This window comes from Poecilia mexicana, unplaced genomic scaffold, assembly GCF_051168715.1.
Source record: "Poecilia mexicana isolate PSO_F unplaced genomic scaffold, ASM5116871v1 scaffold_6, whole genome shotgun sequence".
NCBI classification, from domain to species: domain Eukaryota; kingdom Metazoa; phylum Chordata; class Actinopteri; order Cyprinodontiformes; family Poeciliidae; genus Poecilia; species Poecilia mexicana.
The window spans coordinates 32,380,334-32,406,892 of NW_028263375.1; the positions used below are offsets into that span (position 1 = coordinate 32,380,334).

Below are 26,559 nucleotides of genomic sequence, written 5' to 3' on the forward strand. Positions count from 1 at the left end.
CCTAGATCTTTGCAACCGCCTCCATATTTAAGCACCTCATCCTCAGTCACTCCTCATGGAATTCTCTCCTCCACTCCCATCACTTCCCTGCATTCTGCCAGTGTTCTCTTTGCTGGTTTGTTTATCTAGAGCTATGGCTTTTGTTCTTCATTTTTATTGTTAAATCTTCACTTCATTCAGGGTATCCTCTCAGGCCTGCTGCAATTGGGTCCATAACAAGACACCAGGACACCTTTCAAAAAGTCGTCAAATTGGTAAAATTCAGAACATTAATTTGTAACTGTTTTTATTTTTATTTTACTTTTATTTTGAAGGCCTAAATTATCTACTTCTGGTTTAACTCTTACAATCTCTTGAACTTGACAAGAGTTTTCGCTAACTAACTACTCGACAAAATGACACGTACCTGTTGAGTGTTTACCGTGTTCCTCAAACAGCAGTCTGAAGTCGAGCTCTTGAGCAGACTTTATTGTGGACATTGAACCATGAGACGATTAAACGTCTATGTATATAAATCGCACTGTCTTTAAAACGGACCTTTCTTGCTCCCCGTTTTATCCGAAAGAAAGCAGAACTCTGTGTCGACTCCGGTAATAACACGATAAATCTAACCTGAAAGTAGTTCACCGAGACAAGTAATGAGTAATTACACATCCGGACAACGCTGTAATTGACTAAAATCTCATTGTTGAGCTAACTTGTTCACTGCGTTTCTGCTCGGCTGCAGCGAGTTTTTACTCCGCTTCAGCTTGATCCTCGTGCTGCATTCAAGTCCCCTCGTAAACTTTGTCTGTTGAAACGGATGCGTAAAGGTGGCTAAGAGAGAGTCTTCAAATAAATGACTTTGTTCTCTCTAGAGATATGGATAAGTTCACTTTCATAATCCTTTTGATAAAGAATGCATAATTTTGATTGACAACTTCAGCGCTGAAGTAAGCAACCAGACTTTGATGACTTTTACATTTTTAGAATTTACTTTTGCTTTTCTTTACAATGCATTTTCATTGTGATTAAATTACGAACTGTCTGTAATAGTTTTTGTGGAATATTAAGGTTTTATATGCACAAGATGCAACTATTTCATACTGAAACACTTCTGATTAAGGATTAAGTTGAAAACACAAAATGCAGTAATCAGCTGCATGCACACTTCCTCTTGTGGCCGCAAGACATTTGCTTCCTGTGAGAGATTAGCTACACTTAAAACTTATCAGTAGGCAGCCTTGCTTACTTCATGTTTGTTATGTAATGAGAAAGCAGAAATTCAACCAGATAATAAACACTGTACCTACTTTCCTGAGAAGGTGAAAATATGCTTTTTGTTATTTTGGGCTTTCCCTTACAATGATACGGCTATACAGTGGGGAAAAAAATTACCTTAGGCTCTTTATTTTACTGATTTCAACTTTTATGTTTTTCACATTTCCCAGTAATCATAAAGGCATCATTAGACCGCCCCGTAACAAGGTACACAAAGTTGTTGCTAGAAGATACGCCTTTCATTTCAACTTTTGGTCAGTTCACTTAATGAAATACGCAAGCTAAAATTCAAGTTCATGGCAGCTGTATGATCAAATTAACAATGTAAGCTTTTTACTCCCTCACTTTTTTATTCCTCTTGTTATTTGTTCTCTTTCGAAACTATATGCTAATCAGTTTGAGAATTGTTGGTAGTTTGATCTTAGACTAGAAGATTAACAAAATAATACAATAAGCAAAAATATATTGTCAGTAAGATCCATAACAGGGTAAGATTCTGACCAAAACATATCTTCACCGTTTCTGTTAAGGCGTATTTAAGTTCTTTAGCTTCTCTTTACTTAAACTAGGAAGCATTATGTGTTTAAGGGTTCAACGATTTTCTTTCATTGTCGTACCACCTTTTTTTGTTTGTGGTACGAAATTCGGACTCCGGTCCCAGATTAAGAAATAGAATACACAATTAAATTAAAGTCATTTATGTGATGTATAGATATGCATTTTAAAAAAGTGTGTGTAAACAATTTATGAAATGAAGCTGAATTAAGTGCAGTTTGAATTCAGCAATGTGATGGATGGCTGAAGGGGAGAATTAGAAACTGTTTCTCAGCCTGGTGTTCTGGATGCTCCTCAGCCTCTTTCCTGGACTTGAAGACTGGAACAATCTGTGTGCAGGATAGGTGGAGTCATGATGTGGAGTTGAACAGTCCAGATTGCTATTGATTAGGCACAACATTGGTAATGAGCTTGACCCTCTAATTTTCAGAATTTTTTCAGTAAAGAAATTAGCAAAATTGTTTCAGGTCCTGGTGGATTGGAGTTAATTTGCCTTGGTCACATGAGGGTTTGATTTCAGAAAAGTATTCCTTGCATTCTTCAGTTGTAAGTTATATCTGTGAAGTGAAATCTCTCTATATAGATGTCACAGTGAATCTGCAGTCCAGTCCTACATCACCATGTTAAACTTTTGACATTCCCTTCTAACCAGTGTTGCACTACAGGGACTTCTTCCCACCAAAGACGGCCTTCATTCATTTTAAAGGGAGCAATAGAATTGATTATGTCTGAAATGTTAGAATGAAAGCTACCAGCTAATTACTGTTAAAGGTCAGAAAGAGACATGAAAGAATAAACTTGATCAAAGTGTTCAGCTGAGTCAGTCGCTAAGATAAGGTCTTGCTACATCAGATTTTTTTTTAATAGGACTGTCTCAATTAAAGAGACTGGAAATATTTAGACCCTCAGTAACTTTCTGATTGTCAAGTCCAGTGTGTGTCTCTGTGTGTTTGATGTTCAAAATAAATTTGAAGTGTTTCATATGGCTCTTTTGCTCCTTTGGGACAATTTAACATCCATGTTGACAAAACCAAATAATCATAATCAACACAGATAGATGATCACTGCAATTCCCAAAAACAGTTCAAATAGGGTCTTTGCCTGTATAGCAAAACATTTAAAAGGGTCAAAGTTCTCCATTACCATCTTTTTACAGTTTTAGTGAATCATGAAATAAAGTAGCAACATTTCCCCTTCCCTCTCTTGTCCAAGAGTGTATATTTGTATCCTTTTGGGGAAATCTGCTACAACAATTACATTATCCAGTCTACAGCATAAAATGATACAAACATTTATCAAATCCCAAACATCAACAGATTTTTAAAATCTTTATGCGTTTTCTGCGCTCACTTAGAAAATTATCATTAGGAGGCCCTGACTCGATCAGTATAGGTCACTCACCATTTCTATTCATCCCCAAAATGTACAAGGAGAATAAATCTGGTTAAAGCTAGAATGCTACATCTGTTCTGCATTATCTCACATAATTTCTTCATAATGACATTAATTCAGGAGAACGTTTGAAAGTCTTTCAAATATGTTTTCATTGTGTCATTACACATCCGGACAACAGATATATTAGCATATTCCATCCAATTAAGAAATAAAGACTGAATGTAAATTAAAATATGTATAAATCACCTTGACAGGTTTACAATGACAACAAAACTTTTTACAGCAAGAAGGAAAATTTTAAGCAGTAAGGCACAGGCATTAAGATTTATATGATTTTTGTGGAAAAATTGTAACTGAACTAATTGATCTGCTTTACCTATAAACACAAATATAAACCTCTCCACTTAAACTTTAAACAAAAGTGTAGTTTCTAATACATGAAATAAAAAAGCATCATCAAGGCCACCTGGCTTTGTCCCAGCTGATGGAATCAGTTGATCCCACTGGGAAAATAATCCTTTAGAAATGTGAAAGATTTAAGAAAATCTTGAGTCTTTTTTTTAGTGTTTCCTCCAAGGAAAGTTTCCAGGCTTCAAAATATTAGAACAGCAAAAGGCTGATCTGCAGTAATCTGGTTCAGTCAAACATTGCAGAAATCTGTCTGCCTTCTGCTTTAACTGAGAGCTTCTCTTGAAGCTTCTGCTTGTTTTGGAGGTGTGGCTGGGTTTTGCTCATCACCGTTCATTTCCACAGTGGGGCCTGGGGCTTCCGCTTCCTGCAGGATGTCAACATGCAACTTCTTGCTCCTCCCTTCCTCACTACAGCTGTTCGGCTTTCCTTCCCTCTTCCTCTTACAGACCAAGCCAGAATCTTCTTCCCCGATGCGACCCTCTGGTACACCCAACACTCGCAGGCAGACAATAGCAGAAGCTTGCTCTGCAAACTTTTTTGACTTCTCCCTGTTAGAAATAGACACAAAAGCAAACTGAAGACAATTCAACATATAAAAGGCTTTTTCTTGGTTTTGTTTTGTTTTTTGAAAGCTTTAGTTTAATATCTTAAATTATGATAACATACTTTGTTGCAAAATTGAGTCAAATAATCAAAGAATGAATGAACAAAATAATTACAAAAACAGAGGTGATCACAGTTGGTAAGCATTAGTCAATCAATGCATTTGATCACCATCATCAAGCCATTTTTTTCTTCTTCTCTTTTTATTTTCTGGGCCTAGATGGATGAGTTGGCCCAAAACTGCTTTTAAGATTGCTCACTAGACCTTTGTAGTTGTTTCACTTGTCAAAATGAAATTTAAATTAAAGCAAAAATGTAGATACAGGAACATGTGAAATGTAACTGGCTCATTTACATCTGAGAAGAGCCAACATCAACGCAACTCTCTAGTCTGTTTATTCTGCATGTATGGCCAATCCATTTACTTTTCTCTAAACTTTGAGCTACCTGGAGTCAGAGTGTATGCTACCGTCATGAAAATGCTACAATATTCTATAAACTCAAACTAAAAAAAAAAAAAAAAAAAAGAACCTTTAAGATTTTTATTAATGTAATCTGCTATTTTCTGGTTAAAATAAATCAGCATAGACCCAGATTTATTACCACTTAAATTTGGGGAAGGGAAACTGACATGTAACATCAAAACGCTGCTTACACCCTCCCCCAGCCTCTACTACACGACAGCTTCTCCCCATCAGAGGAGCCTGGCATAAATGATCAGACTAGTAGCACAGCCACCAACGGTACAAACGAGCCCAAATAACAGAGTTCATCAGGCAGAGAAAGGAATGTCAGGTCTATTCTAAACCTCCAGGTTTGAACACCACAGATAACTATTTGACCTACTAGACAGGAGACTGTGGGTGATCCAACTTTCCTAAATAAGGCTCTTCAGAAAGAGTTCGGGAAAACATGACAAAGATTGTAAAAGTTTGGGGATGTCAGGTCACAGGCTTCATGTAGTTATTGTAAGCAAAGGCTCTGAAACTGCACATGATGGGTCTGATGTTAGAAGATTCTAAATAAGGAGTGCTAATGTGCGGGTGTGGAAAAAAATAAATAGTGGCCATGTTGCAAGCAACCTATAAAGATTGTGTGAGCCGTTGATTACAGATGCAAAAATGGTGCTGACTTTATCTCATTATTTAAATGAGATCTTTGCATGTGCTACTACAAACCTGATTCCAAAAAAGTTGGGACACTAAACAAATTGTGAATAAAAACTGAATGCAATGATGTGGAGGTGCCAACATCTAATATTTTATTCGGAATATAACACAAATCACAGATCAAAAGTTTAGAGAGAATGTATCATTTTAAGGGAAAAATATGTTGTTTCAAAATTTCATGGCGTCAACAAATCCCAAAAAAGTTGGGACAAGGCCATTGTGGCATCCCCCCTTCTTCTTACAACACTTAACAGCAGAGGTATGGACTCGAGTCACATGACTTGGACTTGAGTCAGACTCGAGTCATTGAAATCAAGACTTGCGACTTGACTTGAAAAAATGCTGAAAGACTCGGACTTGACTTTGACTTTCACACCATTGACTTGTGTAACAGAGAGAGGAGCTTGTGTGTGTGAGTTTTGATCAAAATGATTGTAGGGTTGTATGTGTTTGTGAGATTTTTGATCAGTGCGTTTGTTTGGAGCCACCTAGTGGTGTGATTGGTGACTGCATGCAACGGGTCCATCAGGCACTCTCGCGGCTTCCCCCACCAGAATTCTGAGGAGCGCTGGTGGAGGTAGGTGCGAGAGAGGCAGTTCTTCACTTCTTTTTTTTTTTACTTAGGGTCATATTTTTCTAGTTCAACAATTAACAAGGTACTGTAAGAATATTTAATATCTACAAATATAATTTGTAAAGTTTTCTCGTGGTTGGGCTGGAAAAATGTGACCCTATGAGTGGGAGCTGCGCCGGTTGGTGTTCGTGGCTGACCACTCAGTCATGACGCTAACCGTGTCTTTTATTTTTCAGCCTGCCGGACCACTTGCCTGCAGTCAAAGCCACATTGTGAAGAGTTTTTTTATTCTGTATTGTACTAGGTGGGTTCAAAGTATAAATGTATTTATATATATAAAATGTTTTGTGAATGTTTTACTTGTCAACTGGTATAACAGTTGTCTGTTATTTTACTGTTTTTGCTGTTAGTTATTTTTGATTGATTCATTGAATGGGAGTGTTTTGTTTTGGGAAGTTTGTTGGCTGTTGTATTTGTTGTTTAAACTATACGATCAAATCTAAAACAAAAATAATAATAATAATAATAATAATAAAGAATTCTGAGGAGCGCTGGTGGAGCCTGTCGGACCACTTGCCTGCAGTCAAAGCCACATTGTGAAGAGTTTTTTATTCTGTATTGTACTAGGTGACCCACTAGACAAGAAGAGTTACACTTGGGACTTGACTTGAAGCCGTTTACTTGAAAAGACTTGATATTTTACTCAAGTCAAAAGTTTAAAACACATTATTTATAAAGTGGCCGCATTAATTAATTTCACTCGTTCCGTATTACCAGGCGCAGACCGTCTCTGTTTTTCTACACTCCATATGTATGTGTGCGTAGCACAACCAATCAAATTAACAGGATTTAAAAATAACGTGGGAAAAAAACGATCAAAGCAGATATACTCCTGTGAGTAATTTCTTTTGGGTACATCAATCATGAAATAACCAACTAAAAACGAAGTGAAACATGCAAAACCTGCAAGACCAGGATCTCGGATGGAAATACTTCCAACTGTTCGGCATTTGAAGTTGCACAAAGAGGTAAGCGGTACTTTCCTTTTACTATGAGACAACTGACTAGCTAATGTCATGTTAGCAACTCTGGGTTACGTTGGTGATACCGCTTCTCTGTATGCTATGTTTAGTCATGCTGTATAAATCCGTACGTATCCACATTAATGTTTACGGTGTTAGCTCAGGAAGTTTTTGGACAGTGAGCGGGGTCCGGATCAGAAAGCAGGTTGTGTACTGAACTCGGGGAAGAAAGTTTCTCTCTGTCCCATCATAATGATGAACCAGGTCCAGTTCCATCACAGGTCAGATGCAAGAGCTTAAATCCCACCTCATTATTGGATGATAAAAAGATATGAAATAAAGGCATACTTTTACTCAGAGGCGCAAAAAGTGGGTATGCAGCGTATGCAACGCATATGGGCGCAGCACCAGAGGGGGCGCCAAAACCCCGTCTGGAGGGGGCGACGCGCCGATTATGTTTTCCCATACACTTCACACTTCAGCGCGCCTCACGCTCCTTCACCTCTCGCACATAACGAGGTAAATGTAGCGATTTTTACACTTCACGTCACATCGCCTGGGGGGGGGGGGGGGTTGGCATCCACCTGAATAATGTGTAGTTGTGCCACTGCTTTTACTGCCAGCTGCAAGTAGCCCGTCTGCTCTCAGCTCCCATACTGAGCTGTCAGCTAGTGCTAACGCTTCAAACTCTGCTTATGAAAGTAAGAGTTAGAGAGCTAAATATAATATTGGGTGCCTTCGACAGAAAAAGGAGTTAAGTCTATTAAAGCAATGTAGCAGTTTTGCTAAGGTGGCAGTTTATCATGATTCAGCCAAAGTGATGAAATTATGAACTGCAGTCTGATTTTTATTGTCAATGTATACTGCTCAAAAAAATAAAGGGAACATTTCACTTTAATTTTGTGTGTGGCTCCAAATCCAGGCCTCCATTGGTTAATACATTTGATTTCCATTGATGATTTTTGTGTGATTTTGTTGTCAGCACATTCAACTTTGTACAGAACAAAGTATTCAATGAGAATATTTCATTCATTCAGATCTAGGATGTGTTATTTGAGTGTTCCCTTTATTTTTTTGAGCAGTGTATTTCTACCAGTGAAAGTAAATAAAACGTGTTAGATGTCTTTTTCTTTAAGTATTGATTTACTGGACAATTTTTGTTAGTGCTGCAGAGCCACAGCTACCTCCTCACTTAGCGGCTCTAAAGGAGACTGTGTCCTTCAGTAGTGCAGCTGTTGCTCCTCCTACACTTTGGACTGAACCATTGTTCTAACAATGGGGGGGAGGACCTAAAACATGATTCTAATTTTTTTCTTAGATGAATAGCAGATTTACTTTGTTCTTTGTTTCTATTGCCTTTTTTATATTGATATTGTTTAAATACAATGGTTTCTTTTGTAATTTCCTTGGAGGGGGGACAATTTTAGACTTTTCCAAGATTGAGGGAGTCCTGACCCCCACATCCTCCTGGGATTTACGCCTATTGATGGATGGTGGATTCATAAGGGAAACTGATTTTTTACACCTCTTTCCCACCCTGCTCCCGTTCTATTTTTCCATAAATATCCTCTCCTCCCCTCCGCCCCCCAGCTCTTATGTTAGTTTTACTGCCCCCCTCCTCTGACGGTAGCACTGGACAGAGACATTTCCCATATTCTTCTCAAATCCAAAATTTGACAGATATGGGTGTATTTGAAGACATCTATGTTTGGAAATTATATTGACAATAAATGGATTGTTTATTGCAGTCGGTGCATTAAGTCTACTGATTTTTCAGTTATAATTCTTCAAATGGCGGCATGATGGTCGTTGAAATACCATCTCCAAGTGGTATAATTTCCATGTGGTATAATTTTGCTAGAAAACAAATCAAAACCCAGTAATTTTGCTATCCTTCAGAAACTGCTGTAAAAGTAAAAAATTCTACAGTTGTAAGGACCCTGAACGTATCACTGTGGGGCGGTTCTGAGTGTTTCTGGATGGTATTGCGCCACATTATTTTGTGTCTTGGTTAGTGATTCTGGCAAGCTTGATTCACGCAACATGCTTTTACCAATACTGAGATGTGAAATTAGCTGTAAATTTAACCCCACTTGGACTGACAGATATTTATTTTAGCACATCCAAATTCAAAACTACTGGGCTTTATTTGCAATGAGTGCATCAGTGTGTTTGATTTAAGAACACTTGGTCTATTATTAGCATAATTGGGACATTGTTAAAAAAAAAAAAAAAACTCAAAATGACTTGAAATTCCAAGTCATTTTGTCTAATACAGGCCTCTAACCGTTTAATAATCTTGGGTCTTCTTTGTCACACATTCCTCTTTATGATGCGCCAAATGTTCTCTATAGGTGAAAGATCTGGACTGCAGGCTGGCCATTTCAGTACCCAGATCCTTCTCCTACAGAGCCATGATGTGATTGCTGCAGAATGTGATCTGGCATTATGTTGTTGAAAAATGCAGGGTCTTCCCTGAAAGAGATGATGTCTAGATGGGAGTATATGTTGTTCTAGAACCTGAACATAGTTCTCTGCATTAATGGTGCCTTTCTAGACATGCAAGCTGCCCATGTCTGGGCAAGCTTCCATTAGTGATGCAGGCTTCTGAACGGAGCGTTGATAACAACTTGGGTTATCCTTGTCCTCTCTGGTCCAGATGACATGCCGTCCCAGTGTTCTATAAAGCAGTGTTTTTCAACCTTTTCTGAGCCAAGGTACATTGTTTTAATTGAAAAAATCACGAGGCACACCACCAACCAAAAATGTAAACAAAGATACTCTGTAGCCGCCTATATATAGTCATTCTTATCAAAGTGTCTTGAATAGGAATCAAATAAACACAAAAATTTATTTTTTATAATATTTTACATTTCTTATTTCAAATTGCACTCAACATGTCCACTTCAAAAAAAATACACCTGAACAGTGCCACAACACTAATTCTCTTGTTTAAACGTAAAATGCTCTGTACCTACTGCCATCTAGTGATAATAAAATTACATGATTGCGCCGCTAGTCACCACTACATCAGAGACACTCTATGGGTGCGTTCACACTGCAGCCTGAAGTGACTCAATTCCGATTTTTTTGACGTAATGCGACCTGTATCTGATCTTTTCATGGTAGTGTGAACAGCACAGGTCGGATTCTTTTTCGAATGTGACCCATATCCGATACGTATCCAATTCAAATGCGACCTAACGTTCAGGTCGCATTCATCCGAACTGAACGTCACCGATTCTCAACAAATCTCACTATTCTGCGTCCTGATAAGCGCAAGTGGGAAAAAAAACAACAACAACGATGACGGATTATATGAGGATTAAGTTGTTAATATGCTGCTCCGGCCGGACAACAACTTCAAATATGTAAGCTAAGCTCCACCGTTAGCCTCCATGTTTACTTCCGCAAAAGTAAACACTTTACTTCTTTTTATGGCACTTCTTTTTATGGCAGTTGGCAGAACACTTAGAACGCTATGGCGCCCTCTACTGCGCATGCGGAACACTTTCAGGTTGTTTGCCCGTTTACACTGCAGAACACATACAGGTCGCATTTACTGGCAGTGTGAACGGCTCCAGCAAAAAAATCGGAATTGCCAAAAAATCGGAATTGAGTCACTTCAGGCTGCAGTGTGAACGCACCCTTTGATGGCATTATTTGAAGATAATTAAATATTTGTTTTTAAAAAATCTTTTAAGACCAATTACCGTATTTCCTGGACTATCAGCGCACCATTCACTGCACCTTCAAATGTTTGATCCCCAACCCCTCGCCTGGAAACTTACATATATCAGCCGCACCGGGCTACAGGCCCCTGGCATCTCTGCCGCTCTCGGTTTTTCATAAGGACCCAGAGAGGGCTGCGTCCTAATAATTGCTTGATATATTAAGGACGCAGTTCTCAGTTTCCAAATCCGGTTATGTTCACGCCGAGTGACCAAAACCGGCTCTGCAGCAGCTCTATTTCCCTCCTGTACTGGCGATCAAATCTCCTCAACTTAGAAGCTGCATAATGAGTTTGAAAACATTTCTCCGTCGTGCCTGCTGCTAGCATGTGCTTGTTCAAAATCAAAATTAGCGCGTTCTTCTTTGATTTCCAATTTTGACTTCCAATGATTCACTTCCTGCTAAAGAGCCCCTTGGTGGTTGAAGAAAAATCCACAGAAAAACCTGCATGGGGCTAAAAGTCACATGGTTCAAAGTGTAGGAAAAAAGTAGCTGGGAAATACGGTAGGTGAAATTGGATAATTTCCACGGCACTCCTGACGATCACTCACAGTACACTAGTGTGCCGCGACACAGTGGTTGAAAAACACTGCCATAAAGAACTTCAAATCGTGACTCATCTGACCACGGAACAGTCTTCCATTTTGCCTCACTCCAATTTAAATAACCGCTGGCCCAGTGCCAGGCTGAGCCTGTGGAGCTTGCTGAGAAATGGCTTCCTCTTTGCACTGTAGAGTTTCAGCTGGCAACGGCGGATGGCACGGTGAATTGTGTTCACTGACAATGCTTTCTGGAAGTATTCCTGAGCCCATTCTGTTACTTCCTTGACAGTGGCATTCCTGTTTGAGGTGCAGTGATGTTTAAGGGCCTGGAGATCATGAACTTCCAGTAGAGTTTTATGGCCTTGACCCTTACGCACAGCGATTGTTCCAGATTCTCTGAATCTTTTGATGATGTTATGCACGGTTGATGATGATAACTTAAGAGTCTTTGTTATTTTACGCTGGGTAACACCATTCTGGTATTGTTGCACTATCTTTCTGCGCAACAATGGTGGAATTGGTGATCCTCTTACCATCTTGGCTTCAGAGAGACACTGACACTCTGAGAAGCTCTTTTTATACCCAATCTTGTTGTATTAACAAGATTGGGTATAACCCTAACCCGTAATTAGGTCAATTGACCTAATTAATGTTAATTGGTTTTCCAGCTGTTCATTATATGCTCAATTTCCTTTTTCCAGCCACTTATTGCTACTTGTCCCAACTTTTTTGGGATTTGCAGACACTGTGAAATTTTGAATCAACATATTTTTCCTTTAAAGTGTTACATTTACTCAGATTAAACTTTTGATCTGTCATCTATGCTCTATTACGATGCTCTTTTAGATTGACATTTACCATCTCCACATCATTGCATTCAGTTTTTATTCATAATTTGTTTAGTGTCCCAACTTTTTTGGAATCCAGTTTGTAGCTGGCACCATGGAGAATGTCAGACAGAAGCATGGTCATATCTTCAGAACCAGATAAAGCCTGTAAATAAAAACTAATATGTTTCATATTAATTTTTAACTGTAAAATCTAAATGTTTGCAGCATACAACATAAACACAGACAATAGATTTTTATCATTCAAAGACACAAAACAAACTTGTTGGACATCAAGAAAACAAAGAATATGGTACATGTTTTGGGGTGAAAAGTGAAAGCAAGCTTGTTCAGTTTTTTTTTTTTAATTTTACCTTTTGTTTTCAGTACTTCTACTTAAACTAAAGTTGCCACTCAGGAAGCAGATTATGCTTTTACCAGAACATGTTTCATTTACCTGACTGATGTACGTCAGGTTACTGCCATGATCATGAACACCTGCCTGAGTGAAGCCACACACACGCACATGCACACACAGAGGACAAAAACAACATGCATGTGTGTACTAACCAAAGGGATGATCTGTATTTTTTGTTGGCAACAGTCACAGTTGACTGAAATGCTCGATCCTGAGAGCGCTGCGCCTGAAAAGGAAGAAAAAAAATATTGCTTTGTTTGCAGCGAGCTTGGAAAACATGTGTGATTGCCTGGCATTTCACACTGCCTCACTATCTGTATAACACATTAAAAAGAGGAAGGACCATACACTGACAAAATCTTTAGAAACATATTTGTTACATGCAATATTGCATGTTGGATGTTTTTTTCTTCTGAGGCCTGCACAAGCTGGTCAGTCTGCAGCCAGATGGTCACTGCTCATCAGGAGGATGAAACTGCGAGAGGAGCCATGTTTTATCCTTTTGACTGCTCCTACAAATCAATCATAATAAGCAGATTTGTTTTTTTTACTCATCTGTCCTGAATTTGACCTGTCCAAGTGCAATTCCATTAAAAATAGTCTCTTAGCTCACTTTTCTGTGCTTGATTGGAAGATGGAGTTCCCAGATTTTCTTTAGAAAAAGAATTCACCAGTCTTTTGGGATTTGATTTCCCTTTCCAGCATCGCTCTGCCTCTGGCAGAGCATCGCTGAGCCATCTTATAGGTGGGCTAGAAGAAGTTGTCCTAAAGGAGGACCAAGTTTCCTCTTTTTAGAAATCAAAATATGGTAACCCTAGTTCAAAAGACCCACATGGGGAGAACACAGAACACAAAGCGTGCAAAGACTGAAGAGCTTGTGACAGATACTTACATTCAGTTAAGAAAAATGGATTTGGTCTGACCTCTCTGGGGCCATAAAGCATTATAAATCAGAATATTCTTGTGTCAGACAGTAAATTATAGATATTCTGTGACATTTAGAATTATTAAAAAAAAGTATTGGTGTTATGAGAGGGACAGGTTTTACTGCTGCAGTAATGTATCCAGTTTCTGGTTTTTCTACAGACTATGTTAGCGAGGGCTCCACCTTGTGGCCGAATCCTCTATGTTTTTCCTGGTACAGTTTTATGGAAGCAGTTGATGTTTTTTTTTTATTTTTTATTTTTTTATTGGGAGCCAGGAGGCGAGTCTTAGTGCTGTCAATCACCCCTCCACGTGGCGCTGCTTATGTCCTCCTCCCCCTTTCCTCTTGCTCTCTGCTACGCTGCAGCTAGCACAGCCCGTCATGAATGCTCAGGCTAGTTAGAATGGCCACTGATGATGGCAGAAAAACGGCTGTCCTGAAACAGTAAGTTGTTTCACACATTTAGCAGCAAGTACATGAGACTGACTGACTTTAAGTCAAGTCCCACCTCCTGGCTCTTATTGGTTGTTTCTGGTCGCGACAACTTGTGAGCACCACATTTCTTCAGACACAACAGTAGCTCAGGGAGGAGATTGATATTTTCACAGATTATCTGTCTCATAACATACTGTAACAACATAGTGACCGTTTCAAATATGTAAAAAATACTTCTTTTTTTTAAATAAAAGTTACATAGTCCACTTTTAAAGTGAGCCAATCACACCAAAATAATAGTTTCAGATATTACAGGAGTCATTTTCTCAGCCATGAAAATGTTCCTTAGTGTCCCCATTGTTCAGAGTAAAACCCTGAGTTTGTTTCCAGAAGCTGAACGGCTGACCACAGACTGAACCTGATGCTTTTACATACCGTTTCATACTGCGGCTGTTGGAACTTCTCTTTGCGGCTCCACTCCAGCAGAAACATCTTGGGTGTGATCTGGGGTGGATAATCTCTGCTGCAACCACAAACAAGTCGCACAATAATGTTTATCAAAAATTATTTTTGGCCGCCATTTACAATATTATGCACACATTTTTATCTTTTTATGTACTGATCAGTTTACAATTTGACAATTAACAGTTTTAGTCTCTAAACCAAAACGTTAAATAAAGGCAGGTAATGTGATTAGAATGTAGAAAACACCCTTTAACAAAAATTGATTTTAACTACTTTGTATCCTGACTTTCATCATTATTCCAATAAAAACTATAAAATCTCATGATAAACTTTTAAACCCATGTTTGTACAGGACACACACATCAAAAAGGTACACCTGTCATGTCTAAAAAGAGGGTTTTGCTGTCGTGTTAAAATGTGATATTAGACAGATTTACCGTTCAAACTTGACAGCCATGGTGGTCACATCTCCATCGATTACAGGTTTGTTAGGCTGATTACTGCTCTGAAGGGCGGCCATCTTAGCCTGAAGGTCCTGCTGGATCTCCTGGTAAAACGTTTGCAGTCCATATGCCTCACTGCAGTACAGTCGAATCACATCTTTTTACTTTACACAACACTAAGACACCTTACTGATAATATTCCATTCTGTTCCTGGTTTATACAAGAAAGTGTTTTTAGAAGAAAAAAAAAACAACTCTTGCACCTTATCTCAGCATTGGTCTGTGCAGCCTGCACCTGCTTCCCCAGTGGAGACTCCACCTTGTCTCTCAGCATCTGGCACAGGCAGTACTTCGTGTTGAAAGCATGGTTGTCATAACGGATTGCCTGGAACCAGGAAACCCAAAAGCTTAAACCTGAGGCATATTGTCAGCATTGATTGAAATGTAGAATATATCGCTGTAATAAAACCACATTGACAAGCTGAACTCAGTAATAGCACTGTGAAGTCAAAGTGTTGATTTACTAAAAGAAGTTCATTCTGTAATTTCTGATGTTAAAAAACGTGAGGTTAATCCACATGCCACAGTGAAATGGTCCTGGGTTCAAAAGTGATTCATTTCACAAAATGAAATGTGTCCATTTAAAGAGCTGCAGTCTGTGTGCTCTTCACTTTCAGACTGCTAGTTTACTGCTGGTTTCAGATCTACTAGTTGTCAGGTTTCTCTCCTGTGGAACCAGCTCTCTGTTCCTGTCAATGAAGCAGACAGACTATAGCCTGAAAGATAAGAGCTTAAAATTTTATTTTTAGGTAAATTGGTGGATTTGCTTAGAGTGGCTTAGGTTACCCAGAGCTATCTTTATGGATAACCTATAAAAACATTTTCCAATGCTGATACTCACCACTAATAACATTATTACTGCCATTAACTTTAACTCTTGAAAAGTGAAAGCACTCCCTAAAAGCTTAGTAAATATTTTATTAACCTCTTTTCAAGAACAAGTGTGGTACAATATGGTTAAAAAACTTATCACAATATAAACATTTCAATCAGTCAAAATCAATAATTGATTAATTGATATCAACAATCCACTGTTTTCACTCCACATTGTTGTTCACATTGAAGCAGTTATGAGCCCCGGTGGCAAAACCTGAAACTGCTCAGTAGCCAAAGACTGAGTGAGTTACTTGATGCCACTCAAAATGATATGTGTCCATGTCATTTTGAGTGGATGCGTCGCCCCACTGGCTCATCCCAAACTCATCTCCATCAGCTATGATCCTTCCTGCAATGGGACCATTCTAGAGCAGCTTAGCTTTCTTTAGCTGCCAACTGTGCTTTGGTGATAGGATATGCAGCAGCGTTTCCCACTTTTGTGGAACACCTATGCTTTTGGAATATAGACTCCATCCAATAATTTGTGATGTTTTTAGATGCAGCATACATTAGGGATTTCTGTACTTTTAGTTTTTTTTATTTACTTCACTTTTTTGTGGAGGGTTTATCTTTTTTAGAGTTTGCTACATCTGTCTATGATTTATGTGATTATGCTCTATTAAATACGTAACTGTGAATAGAGAAATTATAGTAACTTTTAAAAAGTTACATCCCTGTTAAGAATATGTCTTAATAAAAGGTTCGGTTAAGACAAAAATGTATAGAATCTTATTTTGATTTTTAAAAAAGACTTTAAATCTACAGCCTAAAATAAAATGAGTCTCGGTTGAATTCTTCATCCTGATCAGCCTGGTCACTCTCTAAGAAGATCCCGGTTGGGTAAAGCACAATGTGGTCAACTGCTTTAAATGGGACAAACTGAAATGTCTTCAAACTGCATGAATAGAAAACCTTGATAAAAGTCAACAATTTTTCATTTTACCAATAATACCCATGAAAATAAATCATAGTAAGACATACAACGACACAAAAATATGTTCTAGTTGCATCTCCAGAGATGTCCCCTCTCTTCCCTTTTTTCAGATGCAAGTAACAAACTTACATATTTAATGTATTCCTCCATGACTTTTTCCACAGGAAGTGGCCCCTGGCTGCAGAACACAGACGGATTCCACATGGCAGCACGAGCCAACATGACGGACGACGTTCCTGTTGCTTTCCTGAACTTCTCGATATCAGTGTTGGTCTTCACCAAATCTAGAGAACCTCCACTGCAGGACAGGTGATACAGTACATTTAATTAAGCAACTTTGCAAACTGCTTTGGATTAAAAAAAAAAGACAAAACACACCAAAAAAAAGGGGTAGAAGCAATAATTGTACTGATGGGTTTCCGACAGAGAGCAGAATTCCTGATTCAATCCATTATGATCTTGAGGAAGCAAACCGTTCACACAACCCACACCGTGTTTGACTGTTAGTTTATGAAATGTAAGAGAGCACACAGAAAAGCAGGACATCAGTGTTTTTACTATGCCGCGGTCTTAGCATGACGTTCAGGAGGAGCGGGGAAAATGTCCCTATCAGACTCCAGGGAAGCTGGGTGTTGTCCCAGCAGTTTCCAAAACCACACACACACAAAAAAACTTTGTAAAAGCTCACACTCTGTGTGAGCACCGGACGCGCACAGTAAAAAAGGCTGTTGGGTCCAAAAGAAAGAGTTAAACGTGCCAAGTTTTGTTTAAATGGCAGCAGCTTACTCTCATGCAAATATCAGCAACAGAAACTTATTTCTGTTGTGAAGAGACAGTAGGGATGCACCAATTGCAGTTTTCTGTCAGATTATTGATATTTAGAAAGCGATCAATGTGCAACCCAAAAAATGAGCCTTTCTCCCCCCAGGGCCAAGTCCCCAGAGGAAACACTGCTCATGTTGTAAGAAGGATTCTTTTTGAGTGATTTCTAGATTCTAAGGATCTCACAATGATCACATCTGGGTTTGGCTTGTGAAACTGAGCCTAATAAAAGTGTTTGATTAATTAATGATTTAAATAAGAATGGCAATTTCCATTGGCTCAACATTTTCACAATGAGCCAGGATGCAGTGATGGCTTTCTGACCTTAAAAGAAATCATAATTTTTAGGGGGTTTAGGGGGTGTATTTACTAAGGTTATTTTTCTAAATATAATATGAGTCAAAACTAGCAAAACAGGAAAAAGAAACCCCTTTTTTCCCTTTGAGACATAAAACTTTAGAAGTTTTTAAAAAATAACATGTTAAGAAGAATAGTCATTTGGTTAAAATAAATAAATAAATAAAAGGTTACTAAAGTCAATTCTGCATTGCCTTTACAGAAATCTTAACCAGAGAATAAGTGGTCCAGAAAGGTCCCAGCAGCTGCCTTTATACTGGTTTGGTGTTTTAGTGAAACAGAAAGTCAGAGCAGTGGCTGATGACTGATACTCACTTTGCGATGACAGGGATTGAAACAGCCTGTGCAACAGCCTGAATGTAATCGCAGTGGACAGGATGTCTGGGACGCTCGTCCTTAAACCTGAGCAACAGCCAGAAAAATGACATGAGGATCAACTGCAACCAACACTGCAGCTTCACACTCACTTAAGCAAGTCATGTGTCCAGGTTAAAATGTCAGATAAGTTATGCTGTACAATTTTTTGGCTTTAAAAGCTTTCAAAAGAGGAAAAGAACTTCCTTTATTTTGACAAACATAGTTATTTTTTTAGGAAAGCTGAGAAAAATGTGGCACAACCTTACCAACTTCCAAGGTTCAGAAAGTGGGAAAATATCTCATTAATGAAGTTTCCAGCAACACTGTAAGAACAACTTCACTAATAGACTAAAGTGCTATGGCACAGGGTCTTCAAAGCAGTTTACATTTGAATAAAACAAATACACAAAATAGTAGAGAATAAGGTAAAAGCAACCAATCTCAAACTTCCACTGCTTTTTAAAGATAAAATGAAAGTAACAGGCAGACTAGATCTGTGTAGATTACCTTTTTGGCATTTCAGGCCATTTTTATCTCATGTAAAACCTCAAAATAGTAAACTTAATCTGCAAGCATGAGTTTCATTCTGCATGTTTATGATGTATGGATTCTTTAGAAACAAAACATGACAGCTGTGAACACAATGTATAAAAACAGTAAAAAAAAATAGTTCTACTCTGATGTGTCTGTGTTTATAATAAAAAAAAAGCTTGAGTGTACCCTCAGAGTGAAAAGCAGAGCTCTAGGGGGTAAATGATAGATTAAGATATTTGTACCAAATGTCTTTATATAGCAGTTCAGTTCAGTCGGCTCTACAGATACAGCACAGTGTTAAACCTGGACAAATGCTGAGGTCTCGGTGTGGAATTAGTGCACCACACTACATTCCATCAAGTAACTTTAAAAAATACATCAAAACAAAGAGAGGACTCTCATCTATCACTAATTTGGGAATACTGAGGTTTCTCCTCAGTATTCTTTCTCTTCTTTCTCCATTAGATAATGGAGAAAGAAAGTTGCCTCTTACCTGCCGTGAACAGCAACAGCAGCGACGCCGGTCTTCTCAATCCGCTGCACCAGACTGACCGTCTCCTCCAGCTGTTAACCACCAACATGAAACACTGACCTGTCAGTCATTCTGTTTTCACATAGGCCCTGTTATCTTTCATTTTCACCATGTCAAAATTATTTCAACATCTAATTTCTGCTTTGTATCATTTCTCATATCAGCCCTTTGATGGCATGTTTTAATGTACTTCCATGCTTTTCCCCATTTATAATCACTTCTAAAAGTACAGATTTTATTTTTCAAAATTTTAAAAGCTGCTTTTTTTTGCATTTGTCACATTTGAGTCAAAAACTTCAACTTCTATAACTGGGATTTGAGTGATGGACTAACTCAAAATGGTACATAATTATAATGTGGAAACAAAATGGTGAAAAGTAGAGCTGCACAATGAATCTAATCATTACTACCATTAGAATATCAGTGAATGAAAACTGCAATCAGATCAGACTTCTTTGATGCAGTAGTTGGTAGGTCCTGTATTTCCAGTGTCATGCGTTCATTATCTACATGTCAAAATATATTTCAGAAGTTAGTAGACTACAACAAAATTAAATATTTAAAAAAGAAACAGCCTCAAGCTTCACCAGCTCAGAAAATGTAACCTGATAACAGACATGCGATGTCTTACCGAAGGCAGAATCCGGATTTTACACGTAACTGGTACTGAGACTCCCATCACAAGCTTTTTAAGGATCTTTAATAAAGAAGAAAAACACAGAATGCTTCAAGAAAACTCTTGAAACCCACAAATTTCAAAGTGGCTCCTTGTCAATTAAAAAATAATCTAGTGGATGTACTCACAGCTTCAATCTTGTCTGGATTTGATAGCAGAGCAGCTCCCATTCCACCCTGAAGGAAAACACAAAGCGGAGGGTCAAAGGTCGAAGCAGCAGCAGCAGCAAGATAATATGCATCTCAATCACAGACAGGTGATTACCCTCAAGGATATCTGCTCTAGCAGCTGTTTTTATACAAGTGGTACAATCACAAAAAGAATAAAAACAGAACAAATCACCTTACCTTAGTGGAGTATTCCTTTGGACATCCCATGTTCACATCAATGGCAGCCACATCTTTCTCCCTGAACAACAGACACAGTCTGAATACACTTCAGCAGGTTATCACTTATATCATGATGCACCAGTTTACCAGTAAAGAACAAACTACATTATTTGGGTGTTTTTTTGTTTTTTTTTATTGGATTTACATAGCTCTTACATCAGCGAAATGGAAAAAGTGTGTGTGAACTACACTCCTTCAAACTAAAGAACTGTTCCTTTCTTCATAGAACCTATGAGGAAAGAAACATCTGCTGCTCATCGGTGAGACCAGGTCTATAAAAACTCATGTTTTTCAACTGGAAGCTCTAAGACATACGAATGTGTCTTAAAACAATGCTTTGGTGGAATAACATCAACAGAGTTTAAGTAGCAACGTTTGCTGCCCAAAAATCTGGGAGTGGTTATAAGATTATTCACAAGAAGAATATGTTTTTTTCGCCACACACATATGACAATGCGTCAAGAATCAAGAGGTGGATGAGCACACACATTTCCCCTAAAGAAAGTCAGACTCAGACAAATGACAAAAAACACCATCTTATGGTAAATGTTAAAGTTCATGACAACACAATCAGATGTTCTAAGGTATCTCTAGACTCTAGAATTAGAGTCAAATATGAGGCTTCGTTGATCCAGAAACTTTAACAGAAGCCTGGAGAAAAAGTTCCTGCCCATGTAAGGAACTCAAAGTCCAGTAAATGTCACCAACACTAAAAATAAAGATTTCACTTAGTTGACCAACTGACACATTTGAATTATACAAGTAGGTTGGTTGTCACTTTCTATAGAAACTTACAGAAAAAAATGACAGACATCAAGCCAATGAAAACCTTAAACTGAACAAATTCACCACTCAAATTGCATGTATTCCTCGTGTAGAAATGTGAAGCTTGTAGATGCTGGTTCTGCCATTGTCTCACCTGAATGTGTTGCTCAGAAGTAGTGAAGAATTTTAAATGTCAAAAAAATATTAAATTAACCAACTGCCTTGTAGTCTGCTGTCCTGAACTGTTAAAATAAATTCCAGGAATAGTGAAGGTCATGGAAATAACAATAATATATAAATAACTATGCAGGTGAGGTTCAGCACTAGAAAGGTCTCTCCACATGGCTCTCCATGATTAAGCATCATGAATATTAATTTATTACTATTAATATTAATATAATTATTATCTAAATGCTTTGTTGCAGAGCTTTCTCCACTCTCCACTATATGTTCTGTTATACTCACACAAGCTGGGCCACTGTTAAAGCTCTGTCAGGGTCAGCAGTTCCCTAAAAGTGTTCAAACAGAGTTTCAGTCCTGCATGTTGATCTGCAGGAAATGGCAGCCAGTGCATAATACTGACTGGGTTGATGGCTGGTGCCATTATATTTGGTCTCACCATCTGGAAGACGACTCTGTCCTTTTCCCTCTCACAGGTCCGGAACATTACGCGCTCATCTGGAGCCACAAAATCCACTGTTTCCAGCACATCTGGCAAAACATACACACACAATACAAGCAATTGTCATAAGATATGTGCAATCACCTCTTTGATGTCAGGAAACAAAAATCTTTAAGCATTTCCTAAAAAAAATTAAAAACTTAAACTCAAGTTAAGCATCCAGAATAATTTCACTCACATGTAGACCAGTTATAAATATGTAAATGACTGGATCTGAACATAAACAGTAAGAAGCAGCAGAAGAAGAAAAAATTAGGCTTTGAATCAAAGTAAGTTATAATTGTGACAGTGAAAAATGTCTGCAGCTCTCTGGTGCTGTTCTTCCTAACAAATCAAATCTATATACCTATTGCTGGTCTCCATGACAACACAACTACTATCCATTGGAGATAGACAGGCCACAGTACCATGTGGCCTGTCTATCTGATAGCCATTTTAATGTCTATCAGCTCCTGGGAGAGACAAAACAACGCGTTTAGCGTAAAAGCATTTCCTTTGTAAACATACAAACTTAGGAAAGAAGACTAAACAACTTGAAACAGTTGTAATCTGTTTTGTTGCAGGTCAGCTGGAGAAAACAATGGTATGGACTTTGATATGGACTGCATAAGTGTTTGACCAGGGCAGTAGTACAAGAAGTATGTAAATTGTGCCAAGAAGAAGTTCACTGCTGCTTTTACATGTGCAGTGGCATAAATTTCCCTTGCTTGCTGCTGAATCCTGGGAGAAATTACTGGGAATAATTCAAACGATTACTTCCATTTTAACTGGTTGGTGAGCAGAAGAAATTCATGCAAGAACCATTACTTAGAGAAAACGTTCTGAAACTGCAATTTAATCTTTTTTTTTATTATTTAATATCAGTGCACCTCGTGAAGCACAGTTGTTATAGATTTAGTTTACCACCACACTGAGATTCGTAATTTTTTTCCCCACACAAATTTTAATTAAAAGAGAAGAGAAATTATCACAAGTTAGTGAGAGGGCCAGTTCATCTGAAGCTTTGGAAAAGGTCTTACCATTCACGATCCTCTGACATTGGGCCATTTTAATGTCTATCAGCTCCTGGGAGAGACAAAACAACGCGTTTAGCGTAAAAGCATTTCCTAGTTTAATGTTCTGGGTCGGGTAGCCAGCCTACCTCACAGTAAACCACATCAGCTCCGTAGTCCAGAGCCAGCAGCCTCATCGGCAGGGTCCCCACACGAACCATTGGGGCCAGGGCTGTGATGTTTCGGAAGCTGAGGCCTGCGTGCTGCCATGCTAACTGCTCAGCGGATCTGGAAACCTCCCAACATCAGTAACCCACGGTAAAATAACATTTTTTGATAAAAAGCTACAAAAACATTAATCAAAACCAGGCCGAAAAGGCTGGAGGAATATGCCAATTTAGAAAATAAGACTGTATCTCTACCTTCAAGGGTCTATGACATGTACGAAATGCGTTCAACTGTTTACTGTATTGTTTCTGAGTAACATTTTGCGGAACATATAGAACAGAACACTTGGCAAAAATTACACGTACTTTCTCAACGATAAGCTAACCACAAAAGATGTTAGCTCGCAGCATGACATAAAGGTTTGCCATATCCCCTATAACACCAGAAAATTCACCTACCGGCATTTCAGACTGCAGCTGTACTGTGTGTTCATGTGGGGAAAACGTCTTCTTCTTTTGATTTTTATTGGCTGCTGGCATCCAACTTAAGGTGCATTTACCGCCACCTACCAGACTGGAGTGTAGTCATTAGAGATCTCAGAGGGAATTTAACACGCCTCAACACAAATTCACATGTGTTAGATGTGAATTTGCACATCGTACACATGTACGATGTGCAAATTCACATCTAACACATTCATTAAATACATGTAAGAATGCATGAGCATGTACTGGCATACACACACATACTTATACATATTCTAAATACGATTCATTAACCTAGTGTTATTTAAGAACCTAAATAAAAGATATCTAACATAATTTGATTTATTACCTAGTAGATTGATCATAGACAGTCCTATATTCTTTCTACTTAATAATGACTTTAAAAGCTGACGTTCCTCTGAGTATTTATCACATTCTAACAATACATGCTCCACTGTTTCCGCCTGATTGCAATAATTACAAGCCCCAGTCTCATGCTTTCCTATTTTAAAGAGAGAACTGTTAAGTCCAGAATGCCCAATTCTAAGTCGAGTCATAACTATTTCCTCTTTCCGCCTTCCACTCAGACAATTACTACCTCCCACACTCTTTTGAATTGCATATAATTGTCTTCCATTATCATGATTATCCCATTGATCCTGCCAAATCTTAATAATTTCTCTTTGAATAATAGATTTACCCTCACTTTTACTTAAAGGAATATTCATATGAACAATTTCTGATTTCAAGGCCTGCTTAGCTAGAATATCTACCTCCTCATTTCCTTCTATACCTGCATGTGCAGGAATCCAGACAAATCGAACCAAGCATTTCTTGTTATGTAAATGAACTAATAATTGGTGTATTCTTAATATCAAATCTAATCTACAAGATTTGCCAGATTTAATACTTAATAATGCTGCTTGACTATCTGATGCTATAGTAAATTTACTTTCTTCCCTAATATCATAATCGAACAACCATTCTAAGGCTAAAATAATGGCTGATAATTCAACTGTATATACAGCTAAATGGTCAGCTGTTCTCCTCTTAATCAAAACTTTATGGTGTGGGATATTCACTGCTGCCCCAGTTCTACCACTATTTGGATCTTTAGATCCACCTGTGTATATAACTATGTTGTCTTTATATCTTTCAAAATATCTAGTAACTACAACCCATTCTGGAGTCTTATTCTTTTCAAAAATTTCCCTTAATTGAAGAAATAAATAACCATGGTGGAATTTCAGAATGAGGAACCGAAACACTATACTGGAACAGTTAAACCAAGATGTTTTGCCTTCATGTCCCCAATCCATCCAAAACTATTACAATTTAATTTATGATGTTCCCAACAGTCCTTCAGCACCATCTTAGCTGGATGATCATACTTATGTCCTTGTAGGTTCACCCAGTACATATACATTAGTTTCAACCTTCTTAATCTTAAAGGAAGCTCACCAGTTTCTACTTGTAGAGCAGCTAAAGATGATGTTCTAAAAGCTCCACAACAAACCCTCAATCCTTGTGTTTGCTCCATATTAAGCTTTCTCAGATGACTGTCAGCAGCTGCCATATATGCTACACTCCCATAGTCCAGAGTAGATCTCATGAGAGTCTGATAGACTCCCAACAGTGCACTTCTTGAATCTCCCCATTCCTGTCCAGAGAGACATCTCAACAGATTATTCACTTTTTTACATTTATTTTGAACTGATTCTATTTGATGTTTCCAAGTTAAGTTCTCATCAAATATAACACCTAAAAACTTCACTGTTTTCACTTGTTCAAGCTTTTGTTTATAAAGGTACAACTTGACTTCCTTATGTCTTCTATAAAAACAAATAAATTGAGTCTTTGCAATTGACATCCTAAATCCCCATTTATTAGCCCAGCCTTCCACTTTCAAAATGGCATTCTGCAGCTTTTTCTGCAAACATACCAGATTATGTCCCCGCACCCATAAAGCACCGTCATCTGCAAATAAAGATTTACCTATACTACTATCTATCTCATCAAAAATGTCATTAATCATAATATTAAAAAGAATTGGGCTTTTTACCATTCTCAACAGCATACCTAGTAGAGAAACTCGCCCCAACCCGAACTTTTATTTCTCTACCAAACAAAAAATTCAAAACCCAATTATAAATCTTGCCTCCTATACCAAGTTTTTTTAGTTTAATCAATAATCCTTCTTTCCATAACATATCATAAGCCTTTTCTATGTCAAAGAACACATCTATCTCTAACTCTTTATTTGCTTGAGCTTTTCTTACTTCTGACTCTAAACACAGAACTGCATCCATCGTATTCCTCCCTTTACGAAATCCACTCTGAAAAGGACAGAATTTATTTTTACTCTCAATAAAATATGAAAGCCTATCTGTAACAATCCTCTCCATTATTTTCCCTAATTGAGAAGTGAGAGCTATAGGTCTCTCTTGACGGGTCTGCTGCATTTTTACCAGGTTTTAACACATGAATTATAACTGACTATTTCCATTCTGTAGGAATACTCCCAGTCATCCAAATCAAATTAAACAATTTTAATATAACAGTAAGAGATGAATATTTAAAATGTTTAAGCATTGTATAACACACTCCATCCTTCCCCGGAGTTGATTGCTTAGCATTATTAATAGCTTTTTCTAACTCATACATAGTAAAAGGCATATCTAAATCCTGATTTGAAACTACTCTCCTAGTAGTAACTTCTGGATTTTCATCCAATAAATTGTCTTTATTACTTTCCATATCTTCAGATAGTTTTTCTGAACTATGCACCTTAATTAATGTTTCTGCTAATAACTCTTGCTTTTTCTTTATTGGGGCATGCCATTAGCAATGCATAGGGAGAGCAGCTTCCATGCATTGCATGGCAGGCACCTATTGTTCTACACCCAATAGAATGTCTGTTTATTATTATTATTGGGGCATGCCATAGCAATGCATAGGGAGAGCAGCTTGAATAACAATTTTTTTTTACCTAGTTTTAACTCCTGAACCATACACCACACTCCCATATTCAATTCTTGATTGAATTAGTGACACATAAATATTAAGTGATTCAAAATTTGCACCCCATGTCAACCCTGCTAAACACCTCATAATGTTAAGAACCTTTTTCCTTTTCTCCATAATATGTTCTATG

General features: G+C 38.0%; 2 protein-coding genes and 1 long non-coding RNA gene across 5 annotated transcripts in view; 1 reads left to right on the top strand and 2 right to left on the bottom strand.

The window, feature by feature from the left end:
• Positions 1–791, bottom strand: part of LOC106911734 (nuclear factor of activated T-cells, cytoplasmic 3-like) — a 34,586-nt gene extending 33,795 nt beyond the window's left edge. The window contains exon 1 of the mRNA XM_088006612.1: positions 407–791. Coding sequence (XP_087862738.1) covers positions 407–479 — 73 coding nt within the window. The 5' untranslated portion in view covers positions 480–791. The remainder of the gene's footprint in view (positions 1–406) is intronic.
• Positions 104–19,302, top strand: LOC148159513 (uncharacterized). Its single transcript, XR_015763104.1, has 3 exons — positions 104–254; positions 16,811–16,955; positions 19,182–19,302. It is a non-coding gene; the product is annotated as an uncharacterized LOC148159513 (long non-coding RNA).
• On the bottom strand, positions 3,003–23,449 carry dus2 (dihydrouridine synthase 2). 3 transcript variants are annotated; one of them, XM_088006615.1, is made up of 16 exons: positions 23,379–23,449; positions 22,902–23,048; positions 22,780–22,825; positions 21,698–21,789; positions 21,544–21,587; positions 20,272–20,332; positions 20,053–20,100; positions 19,880–19,945; positions 19,210–19,280; positions 18,141–18,227; positions 16,776–16,944; positions 15,040–15,161; positions 14,771–14,911; positions 14,304–14,391; positions 12,661–12,734; positions 3,003–4,169 (listed from the first exon to the last, which is right to left on the bottom strand). In XM_088006615.1, the coding sequence occupies exons 1-16, from the start codon at positions 23,382–23,384 to the stop codon at positions 3,884–3,886; spliced, it is 1,548 nt and encodes a 515-aa protein (XP_087862741.1). In that variant the 5' UTR covers positions 23,385–23,449; the 3' UTR covers positions 3,003–3,883. The 3 variants fall into 3 exon arrangements, with proteins under 3 accessions (XP_087862741.1, XP_087862740.1, XP_087862739.1); XM_088006614.1 differs by having other exon boundaries at positions 14,304–14,388; positions 22,902–23,040; positions 23,379–23,424; XM_088006613.1 differs by having other exon boundaries at positions 22,902–23,040; positions 23,379–23,424.
• Positions 23,450–26,559: the final 3,110 nt, after the last annotated feature.

What these genes read in the sequence shown, in the direction of transcription:
- dus2 (XM_088006613.1), bottom strand. Translation starts at nt 23,413, where the DNA reads ATGAACACACAGTACAGCTGCAGTCTGAAATGCCG. An exon ending in ATCCAGACAAGATTGAAGCT is followed by an intron (nt 19,946 to 20,052) that starts GTGAGTACATCC and finishes TCTTTATTAAAG; the next exon opens with ATCCTTAAAAAGCTTGTGAT. An exon ending in GCTGTTGCTGTTCACGGCAG is followed by an intron (nt 18,228 to 19,209) that starts GTAAGAGGCAAC and finishes GCTGTTGCTCAG; the next exon opens with GTTTAAGGACGAGCGTCCCA.